The sequence below is a fragment of the Calypte anna genome, chromosome 21 (genome assembly GCF_003957555.1).
Source record: "Calypte anna isolate BGI_N300 chromosome 21, bCalAnn1_v1.p, whole genome shotgun sequence".
Lineage (NCBI taxonomy): Eukaryota > Metazoa > Chordata > Aves > Apodiformes > Trochilidae > Calypte > Calypte anna.
The window spans coordinates 2,315,323-2,335,825 of record NC_044266.1 but is presented as its reverse complement, the minus strand read 5'-3'; the positions used below and the strand labels follow the sequence as shown (position 1 = coordinate 2,335,825).

At 42.1% G+C, this 20,503-nt stretch overlaps 1 protein-coding gene across 1 annotated transcript in view; it reads right to left on the bottom strand.

Moving 5' to 3' along the window:
- Positions 1-1,327: 1,327 nt before the first annotated feature.
- Positions 1,328-20,503, bottom strand: part of CAMTA1 (calmodulin binding transcription activator 1) — a 249,262-nt gene continuing 230,086 nt past the window's right edge. The window contains exons 20-22 of the mRNA XM_030463641.1: positions 17,581-17,774; positions 17,232-17,306; positions 1,328-5,019 (exon numbers count right to left, since the gene is read on the bottom strand). Of these exons, the coding sequence (XP_030319501.1) occupies positions 4,956-5,019; positions 17,232-17,306; positions 17,581-17,774 (333 nt within the window). The 3' untranslated portion in view covers positions 1,328-4,955. The remainder of the gene's footprint in view (positions 5,020-17,231; positions 17,307-17,580; positions 17,775-20,503) is intronic.

Below are 20,503 nucleotides of genomic sequence, written 5' to 3'. Positions count from 1 at the left end.
GGTGTGGGATGGGGTGCGGTTTGCTGGTTCGGCGCTGTGACGGGTTCGGTGTGGGGTCCCGTCCCGTCCCGTCCCGTCCCGTCCCGTCCCGTCCCGTCCCGTCCCGTCCCGTCCCGTCCCGTCCCGTCCCGTCCCAGGTGGTGCTCCCTGTCTGTGTGATTCGTCCCTCTCAGCCCCGGTTATGTGGGGAGCCGGGCGGGACAGGAGGGGGTTAACCGACGGCAATACCGGGTTGGGGGGAACCGGGTCGGTCCAAGCCGCCCTGGGAAGGGTGAGGGCGGGCCCGGTCCTGGCTGCTTCTCCGTGCAGTAATCTAAAGCTGGGTGGGGTGGCAGCGGAATCGGTGGTGGGAAGCAGGGAGAGATGACTGCAATTGTGTCTCTCGTTCTTTTTGTTTCCTGAGTTTACCAAACCGTCTTTATCTCACCCCAGGCATTTTTTTCCTGTTTGCTCTTCCCATTCTCTTCCCCCGTACGGCTGGGGAGGAGGTGTGGGAGTGAGCAAGCAGCTGGCTGGTGTTTGCTTGTGCTGCTTGGATGTGGTGAGCTTTGATCTCTGCTAAAAACAGATAATGAAAAAAAAAAAGGGGTTTTTCAACTCTGGCAATGCCGTGATTCTGGCCAGGGCCAAGCCATCACAGTGCTAATGGATAGCCCCAAAATTTAACAGGCACATAAAATGGAAAAACAGGGATGAACTTACAATATCAGTAACACAGGCTTGCACAGGTGAGTTAATTTATTAAAGCTGTTTTTTTCCCCTTCTATGTTAGACGGTACAAAATTTGCATTATTGAGAGCTGTTTCATGTAGCTTAACTATTGCACTGCACAGGTAAGTTATATATATTATTTTTAAAAATATATATATTATTAAGTCTCAGTCATTGGTGTTACTGTGTTCTGAAGTCTGACCTCTTATGTTTCTGCATCTGCAGGCTCTTGAATTCTACAAAGATTTGCTTTGTGTGCAGTGGAGAATTCAGCATTCTACTACGAGGTGTGCAGGAGATCTGGGAAATTCTGCTAAGAAAAAGAATTCCTTCTGACTGTGCTGCTCTGCACACCCGAGGCTGGAAAACAGCAGCAGAAGGGCTGCAGATCAAGGGCTCTGAGGCTGCATTTCAGTGAATCCCACCCTGCTAAAAAGGGTCCTGCTCCTGGAGCTGTGAACTACTCAGAATATAATCTGCAAGAAGAGATGCTCCTTACAAACAGCAGGTAGTGGAAGAAACATATCTTTTTTATGGTTTCTTAAGTGAGTAAAGGACTGCATCACTCTTTGGAACTAGGATGGAAGAGACGTTTCAAAAAACCACACGCTTTGTATGGGGAAATTTTCTTTGTTTTTAATTTACAGCAGAAAGAATATAAAGCATTCAGAAAACATTTTCCATATTTTAAGGGCAATTCAAAACATTTTGCATGGTTCCAGCAGCTGAGTTCTTCAACAGATCCATTGATTCAGTGATGCTTTACATGCACGGTTACAAAAATAAAACTTACAAAAGAGAAGACATCTATACTAGTTTTACATGCAAGTCTTGGGGACCCCCCAGTGGGCACCAGCTATTGTGTGGAACTGCCATAAGCGTGCAACCAGAGAGGGGGTTCATGTTATATTCTGTATTTCTTTCACACAGTATTACTGCTGTCAAATGTGTTTCACAAAGGAGCAATTCCATTAGCAGAAGACAGAAGATCTGGCTCCTGGCACTTGGGAATCTGAATTTTTCCCGGAAAGCTGCACTTAACTCATCTTCTGTGAAAAATCTCTTAAAGTTCCACAACCAAGGAAAGGGTGAACGGAATCACTTCACTGCAGGGGGAGTGTTTCTACCTCCCCAGTGACAACACTTGAAGGGTTATGGCCCGACACAACAAAGCACTTAGAAGCTGTACTTTTGCCTGAAGCATCCAAGTAGTTCTGTTCCAACCCAGGGAACTGCTTGGATGTTTGCCAGCAAGCACAGGCTGAAGAGTTTGGCTGAAGCAGGATCTAGATTAGTAGATACACCACCAGGCCCATGGATCTGGAAGAGTAATTTATTTTTATTTTTATTTTTTTTTTGAAATAGCTCTGTATATTTACTGAATCATTTTCTGCAAAGACAGGGAGTTAAAAAACATTTCCACTGAGGTCACTACTCTTGTGAGGAAAAGGTCGATTCTATATTGTCACGGATTGGTTAATGGGAGCAACGTTTCAGTTTCAAAGAGTTCTTCCAGTATTAATACAGAGCATTTCCAATCCATCCCTAAGGAGATTCTGCAGCTTCTCCTGTTCTCTTTTTGCACGAGAGGAAAATTTAACAGTTGGAAGTCCCAATTCCAGACAGTCAATGGAGGCTCTGAGGCTGCCCACAGGCACGGTGTGAGCGCCGGGCCCTTCGGTTTTCTCTTTTCCCTTTTTTTCCTTTTTTTTTTTAATTTTTTTTTTTTTTTTTTTTTTTTTTTTTTTTTAATTGAATCAGGTCATAAAGCAGCAGTTCAGAAATGTACAAGAGAAGTCTGATAATGAGCTATAGCACATCTACTGTAATTCAATGCTGGCAGTGAAAAGAAGTAATTAAAAACAGGTACAATTATAGAAAAGGCACCAAGAGCACTGACCCCAGTTTTTTTTTTTTTTTGTTTTTTCTTTTTTTTTTTTGCCACAATCTTTGTTTTTACTCTTCTTCTAAAGACACCAGTTTAAAAGCTTCTTATGTGTGAATATTTTGAGGCTTCACAACAAGCCTTGTGTTTAAACATTGCAGTTGGTGGCCGGGATCAAGCAAGAACAACTATTCCAAAACTAACAAGCTGAAATTTACACCAGTCCATTCTGAATTATTATTATTATTTTTTTTTTTTTTTGAACAAAACAAACACCCAGGAGCAGTTTCTGATCTCAGACACATGTACACAACCCACAGTCACAACACAGACTTCAGGAGTTTCTTCCCTTACATTCCTGTGTAATAAAGATCAGAACCTGGTTCCCATTGTCAAGAATTTGTGACAGTTTGAAGTTAGGAGTTCAATTTAAAAAAAAAATCTAATTTCTTTGGCTCCTCACTATGTGGAAATAGCAATATACCATGACACCCCTACAAGATCAGTTTGCATCTTTTTTTTTTTTTTTTTTTAAGTTTTACTTCGTTTTTTTAAATTTTTTGTGCAATTTTTATTACATTTTCTGACTTCCAGCAGGAGATATGAAAATGTGAAACATATTTTTCTACTTCCGTACTATTTCTTTTTTTTTGTTTTTTTTTTTTTTTTTTCATTTTATGTTCATTCTAAGTGTTCTTTATTGGAGTGAGTGTATGGTGTTAAGCTAGATACAGGTTTTGTACTCTTATGATTATCTGCTCTGCAAAAGTAACTTAATTTTCTTAAGCAATATTAGCATTCACATTACTTGGCACCATTGGCAAAAAAAAAAAAAAATTAAAAAAATAAAAATAAAAATAAAAAAAGACAGGGAAAAAAAAAAGAAGGAAGGAATAAATAAATTAAATCCAACCAAACCAAACTCCTGGTAGCCAAAATCAAATGTAAACATATCCTTTTTTTTTTTTCTTTTTTTTTCTTTTTTTTTCTTTTTTTTAAAGTAATGTTGCTCTGCCTTTTTTTTTCCTAACTCTAAATACAGTAGCTCTTTTTTGCCATTTAGTCATGCTTTAGCAAAAATGTTCTTCTAAAGAACATTTAAAATAAAGTTTCTTATAGTGAAATAAAGTTTTTGTTTCATTTTACAGACCATAGCCACTAATGCTTTGCTTTGTTCATTTCTTTTTCGAGTTCATGCACATATCTCTTTGTTTTAATATATACAGTATGTACAAACAATACATCCACACTCTTCTTGTTCATTCAGACAAAACTATACAAATAATAATTTTATCTTGCCAAGTTATTGACCCTTTGTGAATAAAATATTTAGTAATTAATCAATATATTCCCTTTCAAATATTTTTCTCATTTTCCATGTCTACCTTCTATATATACAGAAACTGCCCAGATTTTGATGAAGTAGCCAAAATAAGTAATTTACTGGCCAGAATGCAGCACCACTCTGATCTTTAGGTGGTAGAAAATGTCCAGGCAACATATTGTATGTGACTCAGCAAAATGACAAGAGGTTTGACAAATACTTAAGATAAAAAGCTACATGTTTTATAAATTATTTTCAGAACTTAATTAAAATAATAGTACATGAAAGTAAGGCTAGAAAATAAAGTGCTGAATATGAGAGAAAGTATGTGACCATTGATATGTTTGCAGGTTCTAGTAAAAATACCAAAAAAACTTTTTTTTTAAAACTTGCTCAAGCTGCTCCCTCTGTTCCTCATGCACGACCCATTTATCTCATACCCAACCTCTCTTGTAAGTTCCCACGGGATGTATTAAAAACCTGCAGATTTAAAAAGTTGCATTAAGTGTGCTGTAGAGATTTAAGGAGAACACAAAGGACAGAAGTGTGAAGGAAATGAGGATGCATGGACCCAATAAAGATGTACTGATCTAAGCCCCTCCACTGAGACTCTCAAAGCTTCAGTTTCTTGGAGATGACCAACAGGTGCAGGAACAGCATTCTTGTGTTGCTTGTGCATTCCCACCTTTTCTTAACAATATTTTTGGTATAATATTTGTACAGTTCCACATGTTGTTTAATACAGCCCTATGTGAAAAGGATAATTAATCGCTTCTTCCTTCTTGGAGAATGAAGCAACTCACAATTTTCCTCCTGGTGTCTTTTTGTTTTCCCCACGATCCAACAGAAGATTGATTGAGTTCCAAGATGTCTTGCCGAACAAATTAAAAGTTGTCCATGAAAGTGCAAATGCAATGACCAAAACATTACTGTTAAAATCCTGCAGCTGGTAGTTCCAGAACTGCAGTGGGTATTTTTGTTGTTGTTGCATGTCTCTGCTAAAAACAGAAAATGAAAACAGTCTGAAAAGCAATGTCACATTGCTACGGGATGCTGCTGCGTATCTTCAAGTTCCTTGGCCTTTTTCAATTCTTTCACTCTGAAAAAACAAAGAGGAGCTTTATAACACTTCTATTACAAATCTCTTGCAAGACAGAAAGCCAAAGGTTGATTCCTTGCTCTAACCTCCCCTGCAAAAGAGCCAGCAGAGCGACGACGGGAGGGGAACACCTTCCTGACACCATAAACAACTGGAAGTGCAAGAATGGCCCACTGGAAATCCAAGAGAAACATTTGGCAAGAAAAACTCATTTCCTGGGATTTGCCACTGCAGCTGGACTTGGTTCTGGTATTGTCCTGTTTAACTGATTGGGGTTTTTTTTGTACTGCTGCTCATTAAATGATTTTGCAGCTGCCTGACACTCCAGCTGGTATGGCAAAAGTCCTCTCAGTCTTGACCTCTTTTCTCCATACATTGCTGAAGTGACACAAATTTGATGTCATTGCTGAAGTGACACAAACTTGATGTCATTGCTGAAGTGACACAAACTTGATGTCATGCCCAGCACAGTAGGGAAAAATCAGTCAGTCCTGCTTCCAAGCTTGATGTTGATAGAGAACCTCACATGGAAGCTGTTTATATGTGGGTAGAAGGAACCGATGTGGGTGTAAAGATAATTTGCTTCACAATTACTCCCCCTGCTAGCAGCTGTGTTTCCTAGCATGTCACTGGCATTAAATTCATGGGGTTTTTTTCAGGTTTTTTCTCCCAGCCAGCAGCAGAGGACACTGCATGCCAAGGGAGATGAACCTGCAGTGTGGGAGAGTCACTCCTCCTAGACGTGGCCTGTTGCCTCAGTTCTCAGCTCTTTAAAATGCATGCAATACATTACCTCCTCTAGCATTTGTCAGCACAAGAACTAAATCATCACTGAGAGCTGAAATAATTAAAAATCAAATTAAAAGGATGAAGAGAAGGGAATAATTTCAATCCCATCAAGTACAGCAGAATTCTGCATCGGTGCTGGAGCATCAACAATCCTCTGCCCAGGGTGAAAACTGTCTGCTCCCTGCAAAGGAGCCAAAGAAAATCCACAGGGACCTGATGGTCCTGAAGGCAATTGCCCAGCTGATCTGAGGCAGCTTGGCTCTGTCTCCTTTTGCAGGGAGCTCCATTCCACAGCACGATCCCTGCCACCTGCCTCCAGGTATCTTTCTTCCACTACAGCGAGGGGAGGACCACTCTGAAAGGAGGAAAATGCTGCCTAAATTAAGGTGATTTCACAAAGGGTGTTCCTGCCCAAAACTTGGAAGAACAAGTAATGAATGCACGGTACCAAGAATTGTGTCTGTGTAACAGAATCCAGCTAAAAGGGATTTAATTTAACAAAGCCCAAGTAAATATAGATTGGAAAAGATGTTGGGAGAGCAAAGCAGCAGCAATGCCAGGTTGTAACTTCTGTAAGTAGACTTCCTCTCACACATCTTTTGGCTCTTGCACCAGCCTGCTAACATAAGATAAAGGCTATAAGCTGGCCTCTAAAACTATTTCATGATTTTATTCAATAATTTTCCCACAGTCAAGAGGGAGCTGGCTGCTTTTAACTGTTTTACCTGACTCAAAGCTCAAGGACTCAGGGGTGTTCTCTCTGAAAGTGGGAGAAACAGGAGGCAATGAATAAATCCCACTAACCAATCTGCAGCTCAGCCCTTTGCTAATTATCTTAATTCCACTGAACTGTTTGAAAATGTCACATAAAGACAGAGGGCTCCACTAGTCCACATACTGATGGTGTTTTCAGAGCCTGAGGGGCACCCTCAGGGCCATGGGACTCCTCTGAAATCTGTGTCTGGCAGAGGGGGTGCCTCAATACTCTCCCCAAGGCCAAGAAGTGCTCTGATCCCCAGGCTGAGGAAGGGGCAAGGCAGCAAGCAGCACAACTGGTTCCAAATTCCTGCTTGGGTGATGCTGTTCCACACCTCAATGTCTGATAAAACTTTAGAGAGAAATTTTCAGTGGGAAAATTTTGGCTCTACACAAGTTGGGACCTTGCTGGCACCGAGAGCTTCAGCCTCTGCTAAGTCCAGGTCATTTTTTTTTTTGTTACAGGAAACATAGGACTGGTACAGTGTCCTAAAAATGCTCATAAATGATGTACTGACGTGCAGTGGAGAAGCAGCCTCACCCTCAAAATTATTGCTAATATTTCTATTACTGTATCTTAGGTGCAAAAGGTGAGCCAAGATCACTGCTGTGCTAGGGAAGTCTCTTGTGCCTCTGTGCAGCAGGCAATTTTTAAAGCTTAGATTGCCTATTTTCAAGAACCCATCTATTAGATTTGCAGTGCAACTTCCAAGTGTTTTCTGTTGCACTTCAGTACTGCAATAAAATTCACCTGTTATGGTAGATCTCTTACTGAGAACATGCACATTAGATAAGCTGGTGGCTCTTGGCTGAGACATGCTACACCTTAGGAGAGCACTTCAACATGCAAGGACTACACTACCAAAGCACTTTTGCTGGAAGAATGCAAGACATGCTTTGCTGCACACTTCAACCTACAGCATGCACTATCTGTACTGGTGCAGACATATGGAATCAGTTCAGCTGTAACACACATGCCCAGGGGAGTTCAGTTACTAAAGCACTCAACATTTGCACTAGTACAGATCCTGTTCAGAAATAATGCAACACCTTTCCTTGGTCAGGTGGACTTGAGACTGGTTTACAGATTTTCAGGCTTATAACATTACAAGCACAATGATAATTACTCCTCAAAACCACAAGCACATCCTAGGACAGGATTTCTTTACTGCAAAGTTATCAGACTTTGACATTTGCCATGGGTACTTTACTGAATGATGCTGGTCAGTACACAGTGGCTTAAAACAAACCCTGCATTCCACAGCATTTATAACCTTAAGATTCAACTGAAGATGCTGACCATCCAAATTTATTAAACTATCACATTTTTTAAACTAACCTCTGTGTTCTGCATACATAACTCTGCCTGTGCTGCATTAAAAATGGGAGTGCAGGCAGGCACTACAAGTCCTTTACTTGTACAGTACAGTGCCTGGGAGGTATGAAGAGCTGAGCATCTCTCCTCCTTGCTCAGAAGAGCTGCCACTAAGAAGCCAGGGAAGTTCCCCCTTCTCCTGGCCCCACTCAGCCAGAGTGACACTGAAGGACCTCTAAGTGCTGCCAGTAACTGAGCAAATCCACAGCCAGACCCTGATACCTGGGAAGCTCTGAAGTGTATTTCTGAATGCCCTGCTTCCCTCCCAAACCAGGGCTAACCAAGTCCCAGAACCAGTGTACACATCAAGCTAGATACCAGATCAAGCAAATACTTTAATTTATAAAAATAACTGTTCTTAACAGGCCTCTAAATCACTTCATCAAGAGAGCCTAAACCTAACTTGCTTTCAACCAATTATTTATTAGATAGTCTGTACTGCAGCATCTCCTGTGTCTTAAGAGTTCTTTCAGTCCTCATTTAACCCCTCTTTTCTTCTTAAGTTTCTTACTTGCTGGTACTCTGATTTGATTTTGTTACAATATGAAGTGTCAGTGTAAGTGTAGGGCTGGTATTTCCTCTTCATTAATGCTCAGTGGAATAAACTCTCTAATTTTTCATATGCAGTTAATACAGTTTGATCAGTGAAGGATTTTGGACAAATTAGGACCCTTGAAAATTGAAATCCACTAAATGCTGCTAGGAGAGCTTTTAAGTTCACAATATAGCACTGCCTTAATGCTAGAAGGCAATCTTCTTCAGTTCACACTTTTCCACTCTTAGACCCAGGCAGGGGAAGAGGGCCAAAGGGTAGCGTTTGTAGTTACAAGCATTACTAAACTGTTCTAAGAAAAAGACTACTGGAATTTAGAGAATGGTGCAGCAGAAGGGATGCTCTTAGAGAAGATGTTTCAATCCAGGTTTTTTGAGACTTTTTTTTTTCCCCCCTTTTTTCAAACAGTAGAAAATAGGAGTGTGCAGAGAGCAAGTCATACCAGCAGGCCATGTGCTGATGGATGGTGCACAACCCTCTCCAGAGGTCTGCAGGCACTGGTATGCTGGTTTGGATCACTTCTGGAAGTGTCTGGAGGTGAGGACAGTTCAAGTGATGGATGGCAGCAAGCCAGAGTGCACCAGGAAGGGCAACAAGCTCTGGCTGTTGCAAGATTCCAAGCAAGAAGTACCATCCTACTTCAGCAGCTCCTGGAACCCTGCCCAGACTCGCAAGGACCGTAAATTTGGTTTTGCACTGATGAAGCCTTCCCCAAAAACCTCCTCAAATAACATTTCCTCTAGAGAGAAAGCACCTCTAAGGTAACCAAGTCATTCCCTCAGCAATTGCTGAAGAGCAGATGGAAGGAAAAAGCACGTGCACTAGAGATGACCACTGATCAAGTGCCTGACTCAGTCGTGGTGCTGACGCACAGAAAGGGAAAAGAAGATGATTTCAGCTTGGAACCCTGACACCTGGGAGCGAGGTCCCAGTTCCCAGATTGCTCCAGCCAGACAAAGCTTCTGCCCCTTGGAACTCTTGTTACTTACTTGGACACCACACAGGAGGTTGCAGCATTACGTGCTGAAGCAATGTAGAAAGCAACAGCCCCAGAAGCGAGCAGCAGCTCCTCTCCCCACACACCATCCATCCCCACTCTTGTATGGGAGTGTCAGCAAATGAATTTCCCCCTCCTCAGAAATAGTCACAGCAAACGATGGCTTCATGGGTAAAGCATAACACAAAGCTGCTTCATCAAATTTACTCCATAATGCCCAGCCAGGGAAATGTTTAATGGATCTGAATGCTGAAGATCGGTATAAAGGAGAGTGCAGGAGCCAGAGGAGGCTGGCTGGAGTTACCTGTTGCTCTGAGAGCTGAAATGGCCTGTGGGACATTTAAGAAAAGGGAACTCTTGCCTTTTTCCATATAGCTCATTTGGGCAGCAAAACAAAAAAGACAGAGAGGCCCAATAAGAATGACACCCCAAAGCACGTGGTCTGCGATTTAGCACACACATTTGAGCTCCAAATACATTCAGCCCCTGTAAGAGGTAAATGAAAAAAGAAATTACTTTGAAAACTATTGTTGCAGGTACAGCGACGCATATCCCAATATGACATTCTTTCACATTGTCCTGAACTTGAGCAAATGAGACTTTGTAATCCCTTAAATTTTTCCCCCATTCTCAATCTTACTAAGAGATGTAAGAAACCAGGCACTTAAATGCAATGGCTGCTGCATAGCATTTACTAAAAACACAGAAGAAAATCGAGTCCTGGGTGCACAGGAGTAGGAAAGCATTTACTGCTGAAATGTCAAGAGAGGGAAGGGTATGCAAAGAACAACAAAATATAGGAGATGTTGTTTATTCAGGTATGAAATAAAGTTGTACTTACCAGAGGAACTGGCTTCAGGTGTTACATGCACACTCCCCAAAATGGAGAGCAGCATTTATTCAAACCATAAGAATGGGGTGGGGGCAAGGGAATCTAGTTTAACATGAAGGATGCTGTGAACAAATACATTCTTTATTACTCACAATCACAAGTAACAAGTGCACCAGCTCTGCCTCAGAGAAGACAGAAGTTTTGCCACAGGCAGAAAGTGATTTCCTACCCTAATGGATGTCAGAAGACTTGTTCCTTGTGCTCTGCTCCAGATTCTACCACCTGCCTACCAAGAGCATGGCACAGAGAGGCACAGTCCAAGCAGCCCTGGATTTTGTTCATGACCTACATGAGCAAAGCTCTCCTCTGAAGGAGGCTGCAGCAGAAGTTTAACTGATGAGCAGGGAAACAATTGTGTAGCAGGCACTGTGGCTGAACCCTGTCTGCTGGAGTGTGTTCCCCCAAGATGACAACTATTACTTAAAGGCAACAGTAACTGGACTTTTTTTTTTTTTTCTAGAAAGTATTTTCACTTCTGCTACAGAAAGATACCGAGTTTTGTCTCCAGTCAATAAAATCTCCCACCTCTCCCTCTTTACTGAGCCTGGTATAAGGCAACCCAAGGTTCTGAAAAGAGGTTTTCAAACTGAAACACGAAGGCAAACGTTCTGATCCTTCATCTGCACACACAGACCACGGGAGCATGGTGTCAGTGCACAGAACACACACAATTTGTATATTACAGAGGTGTGTTTGCAAGCATTCTTTCAGCAGATGTGTCAGGCTGTGCCATCAGAAGGCCCCCAAATGCTGTTCTCATGTGCATGCACACCTGCAACGTGGGGTTCTGTCAGAATGCAAAGCAGCAAAGAATCATTTGCTGTAACAGATTTATTTTGGCAGAACAGCAGCCAGTACATTTCGTGATACTTCACGTCTTCCAGCTAAGCACAGAATTTCCTCATTTCCTGATCAACCCCACGTCACTTGCCATTCCAGGCATAGCCTCCAAATGCTACCAAACTTCCAGAACTTGCTTCCTGCTGATTTCTCACAGGCTGTTACATACATAAATGCCTTAAAAGTAAAACTAATTCTCCTCCAATCCTGCTGACCAGCCTGCCAGCTGCCCCTAGGGCAGAATCCCCACACAGTGTCTGCAGAACATGCCCTTAGGGTGCCTTCCCCAGCTTTGCTCAAGCCCACAGAGCTGTGCACAAGCTGTGAGCCTGAACCCTGCACTTACTCCTCATCACAGTCCCCTCTTCCAGCACACTCACCATGCAACACAGATGACTTTTAGTGTATCTTGAGACACTTGAGACACATCTGCCCTCTAAAGTAGGAATCCTAACCTTGAATGGAAAGGCACAATAGCACAATTGCTTTTTTCTTCTATATTCAAGCCACACGTTGCACATCCTTCTCAGGTCTGAATCCAACTAGCCCAATTCAGTATGCCAGTTTTAAATTGAAATTATTTTTCCTATTCAAAGGTCTTAAAACAAATCCCCTCCTGCCTCATATTTAAAGGTTCCACACTGCTGCTTGAGGGCAGCACAGCCACCAGCCCTGCCATTCCCAGGGTGCTGGGGAAGGAAGGTATCAGCCTTGGCCAGATCTACTTTGCAGCAGACTGCTCTACTGATTGCTAAATAAAATGTCCTGATTTGTCTGCAGCATTCATTACTGTCCCATGGATACAGTAACCCAACCCAAGATTAAGGATGGTTAAACTTGTTAATATTTTTTCATGTAAAAGTATCATGTAAAAGGACTTATGTCTTTACAACAAAAGGACTTGTCCTTACAACAGAGGAAGGTCAATTTATCTAATTAGAATTTTCTTTTTAGTTACCTTCAGTGAATAACACTTGTCAAAAACAAATTATGCTTTTTCTTACAGAAGTTTTTGAAACCTGGCACCCAACTGCAGCCCAAAAATGATCAGCCTTAGTTATACACAAAGCATCAGATTAGTAAAAAGAAGTCAACCAGTCAGTTCACCATTACAGGAATCCAGGCTATTTTTACAGTTCCTGAATGAACCTGCTTCAGCTGTAAAGCACATTATCATGTGTGCTGAGATTTGGAGCTACTGGTTTCCAGGTAACAAGTTCATAGTGCTGGTGTCTCTGCAATCAGGAGTAGGGATTCTCTTCCTTCATCATGGCAAAATCCATGAAAGCAGCACTTAAAACAGTTATAGCACACCTGGGCCCTTGTCCTTGTTTCATCCAGTTCTTACTTCATTTGTCATTAGTAAAGAACCCAAATTGTTACTTGTAAAAAACAGGGGATATGCACCAAAAAATGGTAGCACAGAAGTCACAGTTTGGCAAGAAACATCATTACTTGTTGCTCGTTGGGCTCATTAGTTAAACAAATAATTATGCCTCCAGCAGGCTTAAGTCTGATTCATACTCTCAGTCCTAAGCCACAAAAACTATGTGTGCAACTCCAGGTCAGTAAAACTTCATGATCACCAACTCACATTTGTGTTTCTGAACACTGTATCCCTTCCTCCACCTCTCCTCCCCTGCTGAAGGGAGCAGCAATAAGCACAGAAATGGTGTTATTTCCAACCACAGTTTCTCACCAAACCCCTGCTTGTCCTACAGCCTCCCAAATGCAAGATGGTCCTGAGCTGTACTGCTGACAACTGAAAGCCACAGCAGTCCCTGCTCACACAGGGAGTGTGCAGGCAGCACAGCAGCTGAGTGTGCAAAGCCACAGGGAGTGTGCAGGCAGCACACCAGCCCATGGACACAGCCTGGCACAAAGGTGACCTGGACTCTTTGTGCTGAGAATGAGGCTCCTGACAGGAGCTCCCTTGGCACTTACTATAAGAGTTATGGAGTTTGCATCCTCATTTAAGGCTTTTGTTTTATTTCCCGCTATGCAGATTAACAGCTGAGAGAAGCAGGTGTTAAAAAGGTGGTCTTAGTAAGGTCACAAGGTGTGTAACTTACCAAAGACCAACTTCTAGAAGAAAACCATTCGTGCTTCACCACAGTAGGGAGTAAAAAGCAGTGTGACGAGCTCTTCTGCTTCTCTCTGTCTCAGGCAGAAACAAACACCTATACAGAGCAGGCTACATCTGCACTGCAGCTTCCTCTGATCTAACCTGAGTGCTGTCACAGTCTCATGACAAAGGACATGGTTACTCATTGAGTGTGTGTGAGTGCAGACTCCACTGAGTTCCAAAATCTACTACCAGACATTTCGGATACTGGAAAAACACCCCACCTAAGCATGCCCATGATGAATACACATGTCCTTTTTCACACATTCATGCACTGGTAACATCTACTGCAGAGCTCTGTCCTCTTACAAAAGCAGCAGTGTTAGTCATTGCAGTAGGGTTAGTTTATACAGGATTCTGTTTTATATAATTAATGGAGGTGAAACTTACTGGCAAATCTTGGCTGCAGCCCCATGCAAGCAAGCAGAAAGCAAAAATATTTAAAATGGAAGAGAGGAACTGGCTAGCAGGCAGCTACACTCACCCTTTTGTACAGCCTATGGTCCACCAGTGGGCTTCAGATTGCAAAACAATACCAAAGAGCTATTAGCACACACATGGCAATAACCATACCTTACCAAGAGCTTCACTTCACCGAGGAGGAGACAACACTTCTGCTTGCCTGGAGAGAAAGAACCCTTCCCACTCCTGCCTACTGGGCTCCTCCTTGTTACCAGGGATAAGCAGTCCTGTGTTTAGGTGGTTTAGGGCAGAAAGTAAAAACCAAGTAAAATAAACCCACTGCTGTCATCCTCGTGGCATTTCTAGCTGCACCCTGCCTCCCCTCACAACCATCATCCCGTTTCTATCTCATTCCAAGTGCTACTCCATAAAAAACACAGCAGATGACAATCACAAACCTAGCAATAGTGCATACCTCTCAGAACAGCAAACTTTTCCTAATAAAACTGGAGAGAGAATAGGAAAAAGGTTCCCTTCCCAGTGCAAGCTGACTGCATGGACCGTATATGGGGACAGCTCAGCAAACCCAGACCCACTTCAGAGCTCTGGGATTTCCTTACAGCTCTGTGGATGTGTCACATCTGGGGATCACTAAGCAGGTGGAATCTTTCCCAAAAACATTAGATACACAAATCCTTGCTTCTGCCTCCCAGAGGTCAGCATGCCAAGAGACAGCCATCTCACTGTAGGTTTAATGTCAAATTTTAGGCTAAAAGTTAAGTCAAGTGCACTGGACACCAGGGGAAGAGGGATGAAGCTCTCCTGGGAGGCCAGGAAGTTTCTATTTCTTATTCTCAACAACCAACCCTTCTGTGAAAAGTCATGTTGATACCATGTTATGGCTGATGCATGTTTTTCACCATATTCTTGAGAATATGACAGCAGATGGATAAATACGTATTATGTTTTTGCAAAGTCAAAAGGAAATAATACATGTCTGACTGTTGGAATGACTGCTGCTGATGAATGACCACTTTTGACTCCATGACACCTGATACAATTCAGCTACTAGAGCTCAAAAATCTTCTCTAAGAATACCTTTGACCAAACCTTACATTTCTTGTCTGATTTTCATCAATGTCTTAAACATCAGTTACTGAGAGAGCACAAACTGCAGGATTTCTCTGATTATGTCTCTCAAAACATCTGAAATACTGCCTGATCAGGCAACAATTCGAAGTTCAGGAGACCAAAAAGCACAAGAACAACACAGCTATGCACCCTGGATCCTCAAGCTGATAGGAATCATGTTTGCACAACTGAGCCTTTGGGCTAAAAAGCTAATAAGGAAAACAGAACAAGAAGACCATTTAAATAACTGAATGCTAGCAAAGAAAGTTAATTGTAATTAGCTTGAAGCAGACTTTGATCAATTTAAAATAGGAAAAAAAATAACCTGATTAAATCTTGCCTAGAGGCTACAGAACAAGCTTTTAATATGAGTGATGTATTGGCCCAGTAACAGAATCTGCTTGTGCACAAAAACCTAGGTTAAATGGATGTGTGATCATTTTTATTTCAGAAGGAAAAGCAAGGCAGTTGTTTTGAAGCACAGTTCACATCTTCAGTGGAAAAAAGTTACTTTTTTCTTTTGCTGCAACCTCACCAAGAACCATGGACAAATTCCCAAGTGACCACAAACCCTGATGAAGTGCCTATGGCCACAGACAGGACCCAACTGCTGCAGAAATTCAAGTACTGAGCAGTGTGACATAAGGCAGAGAGAACACTGGATCCACTTGCTCCTTCTTTTTATTTCCTTTACATAAATGCCCAAGACCTAAACCCACTTCCCAGTGATGCAAAGCAGCTGCTGGAGAGAGAGGAGACTGGCTACAGGCAAAGGGAAGGGACCTGCCTGCAGACTTCAGTGATGGAAAGGAGCAGGGTCTGGCTCTACAAAGGAAACTGAGGAGGTGCTGAGAAAGAGGAAGGCAATGAGCTGAAGACAAGAAAAACTACTGGCTTCATGAGGAAGTCAAACCTTGGAGAATCCAGGTTACTTGACAGATGGAGACTTAACTGCAGATGGTTGAAGTGCATGGATCATCCTGGTGGGAAACCTGGTGATATAGCTAGTGGTGAGGTATTCTCTGAGCCTGTGTGTGAGAGGCAGCTGTAGGAGCCTCTGGGCAGGTTGATTTGAAAGCCTCCATGAAAGGAAATGGTTACTCAGCTTCTCCAGGGACTGCCTAGACCTCAAGCAGATTGGAGAGGGTACAGAAGTTTTGAGCCCCTGCCTGCTGCAGCAGGACATGCTGCCCAACAAACACAACAAAACCAACCTTTTGGTCTCTTCCCCGTGCCCTGCTGGGATCAAGAAGCCACTTGTGCTTCTTCATTAACAACTGTGGCTGTTTCAAGTGCATTTGAAATTGGCCTGGAAACTATAAAGCTCTCTTTCTTGTCCAGACATTAATTAATTTACACTGAACCTGCAGACAAGATGTCTGTCCACAACGTGAGCCACAGTGAACTCCAAACTGCAGTGCTGAAATCCTACAAAAAGGGCAGAGTCTATTTCTAAAATCAAGTTTTTCAGATGCCTCTTTGCCTCTCAGAGCTCTCCTTGTTCTCCCATCACTGGGCTGAACTAGATATACTTCAGAATGCACCAGATCTGACCAGCTCCTGAGTGGATGAAATGCATGTGTGGTGAGAATGGAGGGAGCAGAGTCAGAAACATCCAAATTCACTTTTATTTAGGCAAAGTTCCAGCTTGCAACCTGATCATGTATGGGATCCTTACACTGAAAAACCAAACACCCTGCCTGTATCAGAGCTGCAGTATGGTAGCACCAGCTGCCACCCCTGAGCACTTTGCCAAGCCTGTGCAGGAGGTAATGCAGCTTCATGTTTGTGTCTGTACTCCCAGTTTACTGGAGATACATGTGGAGTGGCTGACAGGAACTAACTCATCTGCTGCCCCATGGGCACGTTCCACCTATCCACAGTAAATATAATCACTACTTGATAAGAGTTTACCAAGTGATCCTGGGACCAAACCAAAGGCATTTCCAGCCTACACTTTGCCACGTATCCTAAATGCTTTGTGCAGCACTTACGAGCTGTAGCTATGATTTAGCAAGCTTTTTTCCAGACTTCCTGAAGTTCAACTTCTAAAGTCATGTGCCTTAGTTTGCTCACAGTTCCCTTACTCTGTCTCTGCCCAACCTGGGCTACTCTACCACATCAGCACTGCAGCTGAACATGATTCTCTTTTGGCAACAGTTCTAAATTAGAGATTTCATTTTTGTCAGGATATTTTGGCAGCAGCAGGGCTTTTTCTTATTTGATTAAAAGGTCTGTAACAAGCTGATTTGATTATTGATTACACACTGTACACACTGCTGACACATTTGAATATTGTTGCATGACTCTCACACAGCAGAAAGCAGCATCAAGCAAAAGAAAGCACCATACCTGTGGCGGCAGCGTCGTAGAAACCGCATGATCTTCCGAGCAGCTTGATCCTGCTTCTTGGTAAGCAGACTGCTTCTAAACAACAAAAAACCCAACACTGAAGTTGGCAAAACTGGGGTGAAGTGTAGGCAAAACTGAGGTGAAGTGTAGGCAAGACTGGGGTGAAGTGCAGGCAAAACTGGGGTGAAGTGTAGGCAAAACCAGGGTGAATAAGAGTAAATGCAAGAATAACTGTCCTATAAACCACTCTCCTTTTCCCACTGGCCTTTGTAATTTCCAGCACTCACAGCTGAGTGTGAAAAGTCTTGTATAAAGATTTTGGGGGCATCCACAATCCCCCAAAGCTCACCTGAGTTTCTGTTGGACAATGGTGGCTGCCCGGCGGTTCTGCCTCCTCTTCCCACACTCCTTGTAGCTGCGGTAGTACTGCTGGATCAGCATCGCAGCTCGTCGGCTCTGCTGGAATTTTTTCTGCTCATAGTAACTTCGGAATTTGCTCTGGATAAGAATGGCAGCTTGTGTCATCTTTTTATAAAGTGCATACTACAAGAGAAACAAAAAGAAGCTGAGGCCTTCTGAAAAAAAACCCCAGCAAGCAGCAGCTTCCTACGCTGGAAGGCTCTTGTGCCAGTGAGGCGTGAGGGTGAGCAGATAAATATCTGGGAATTGGATGAGAAAAGGGTGACAGCAAACTGGAATCACTGTAAGGTTAGGTGTAGAACCCAGCCTGCACCATTAAAGGTTTTCTCACCTTTTGGTTTTACTTAATACTTCGTTAGCAAAGGCTCTGCATGTACCTGCTAATGATCATAACCAGCTGTACTGTTCTAGTGAGCAACTTCAGAGTAACCAAGTCAGATGGAAACAGAGGTTTACACTGCTGTGTACTTGCACTGCAGTGGCTCTGCACCAGGGATAAACCACTGACTACACTTGGAGTAAACTGTTTGTTTCCCTTGCACATAAAAATCTCATTACAAAGCACAGGGTGCTCATTTCTATGCAGCAATTGTTTGTACAGACTTAGTATAACAGCAGCAAAGTATGCTGAGCCCAGCTAAGTGACTGTAGATAAAGCAGCATGACTGACTATTTCATAATGCTAACAAATTAATTAAAGTAAAACTACATTTTTTGTGTGTCTTCTTTTAAAAATATCTTAAACAAATTACTTATGGAACCAATGTTGCTCTTCACAAGTGTATTCCACTTTTAAACAGCTCAATTCTTGTTTCTATGGCATGGTACAATACTACAAAAGTTCTGATTGCTCTTATACCCACTTAAATCCAAGCATTTCAAGTAGAATAAGATATGATTCTAACTTAAAAAAACCCCACAGAACCAAAACCAAGCAATAACCAAAACCCACAGCAATTAAGCTAGTATTAAGCCTAAGCATAAGCAAAACTAAATCTCATTAAATGTAACAAGAATCCACTGAACTTATAAGTTTGCACGAGCAGTCACACACATGCAAAATTTCCTCTAGCACTGCATTATTTCTGGCCCCATGATCCCAAATAAGACAAGCACAAACTATTAAAATGGACATCTTTATTCTACATCCTTTTCTTTCTAAAGCACACAAGCAGAATGGCTGCTTTACTGAAAATATAGACATTCCTGCATATATTTAGAAGTCTTTTTAAAGACAGAGATGTAGAATAATATATAGAATTTGCACTCAGACCTCTGAGCTAACACTACAACAGAGGTTTTCAGTCTTCACTGATCTTATTTTTCAAGTTTTAACTCTTTCAAAACTTAGGTGTCTGTTGTTCCTGAATATTTAATCAGCTATGATTTCTGCCAATTTATCAGACAGATGAGACACAGAAATAGCAGCCAATGCTCCACATGGGCTAATGCCCTCACATACATCAATAGTTTTCTAGTCTACTGGGAACAAAACCTAAAAAGCAAACACACAACACCACCCTCACCATCACCCCAAAGCATAAAACCCTCCAGTATCATCACAGACCACCATTTACCAAATTTCACTTTTTGGAATTGAAGCAGTCATTAGGTGCAGTTATATTTTGCCATAAATAACTTCCTTTTTGTTTGTTTGCTTTTGTTTTTTGGTTTGTTTTTTTTTTTTTTTTTTTTTTGTGCTTTTTTGGTTGTTGTTTGTTTTGGTTTTTTGTTTTCCTTTTAAAAATTGTTAATTAAATGGATCACATTGTGCCTTTAATCAGCTGATTCAAGTCAGTCCACTCACAGGCTGGTCATGGTTTTCCTTTCAACTTTTAGCCCAGATGGGACTTCTGTGGCTGAGTTACAAACCCCTGAAAGAAGGGTTCAAACACGAAATGGTGATGTCAGCTATGACTGTTCAAATCTAGTCAGGAGCCTGTGCTGATCTCAACAGTACAGTAACATAACAGAGGAATAAAGTGTGTGAAAGAGAAAGCAGTCACTGGATAGACCAGACCACAACATATTTCCATTCATCTCAAGACCCATTTTGCTGCTGAGCTGCTCCTCTTTTTCCCTCCAGCTGGGAAGAGAGGGAGGACAATGGCTGCATGGATGGGATAAATGTTCCCTTGTGCTCCCTTCCCATGTGCCAAAGCAAAGATCACCAAGTGGTGGATAATCATCAGCAACAAAGGAAAGCTCATCTGCCTCAAACTGGCTCCAAAACCTTTCTCACAGCTCAGCCCATCACTGCTCACATCAGTACCTGTAGAAGGAGGAGACTTCCCCTTTCTAGTTGTACTATTATGTTGGTACATGTGGCACAGCAGCCCCTACAGATCTCCCACAAGGTTTGCCACTGAATTCTCAATTGCAGGTATTTACTAGTGGATAATAATAATAAAACATTTATCCAAATGCCAGGTTCTCCTGATTTATACTGAATGTGAAAGTTAGTGACCCGTGGGGAATTGTTTCCAAAATAGTGTTTGTATTGTATTACCTTCAAGGCTATCCAAGTAAGCTTAGGAAGAAACAGAAAATACATAGTTAATGTTAGTTCTGCAAATAAAGAATGAAAGAATAGAAAAACCCAAACCATCTTCTTTCAAAAAGAAGTGATTCCAGGATCCAAGACACAGCAGTTTTTGAAAGGAATTAAGCTTCCCTGTTGGAGGAAGCATCACTCCAGAATGACAGCCATGAGACAATTTGGAAGTGAATCCTGATGCAGTCACCTAACACTAGAAATGCTTTGCACATAAATATTTTTGAAAACTGTAAAAGAGCACAGGCATCTTGCCCTTCACTTCAGGTAACATGCTGCCACAGCACTGAGTCTAGCA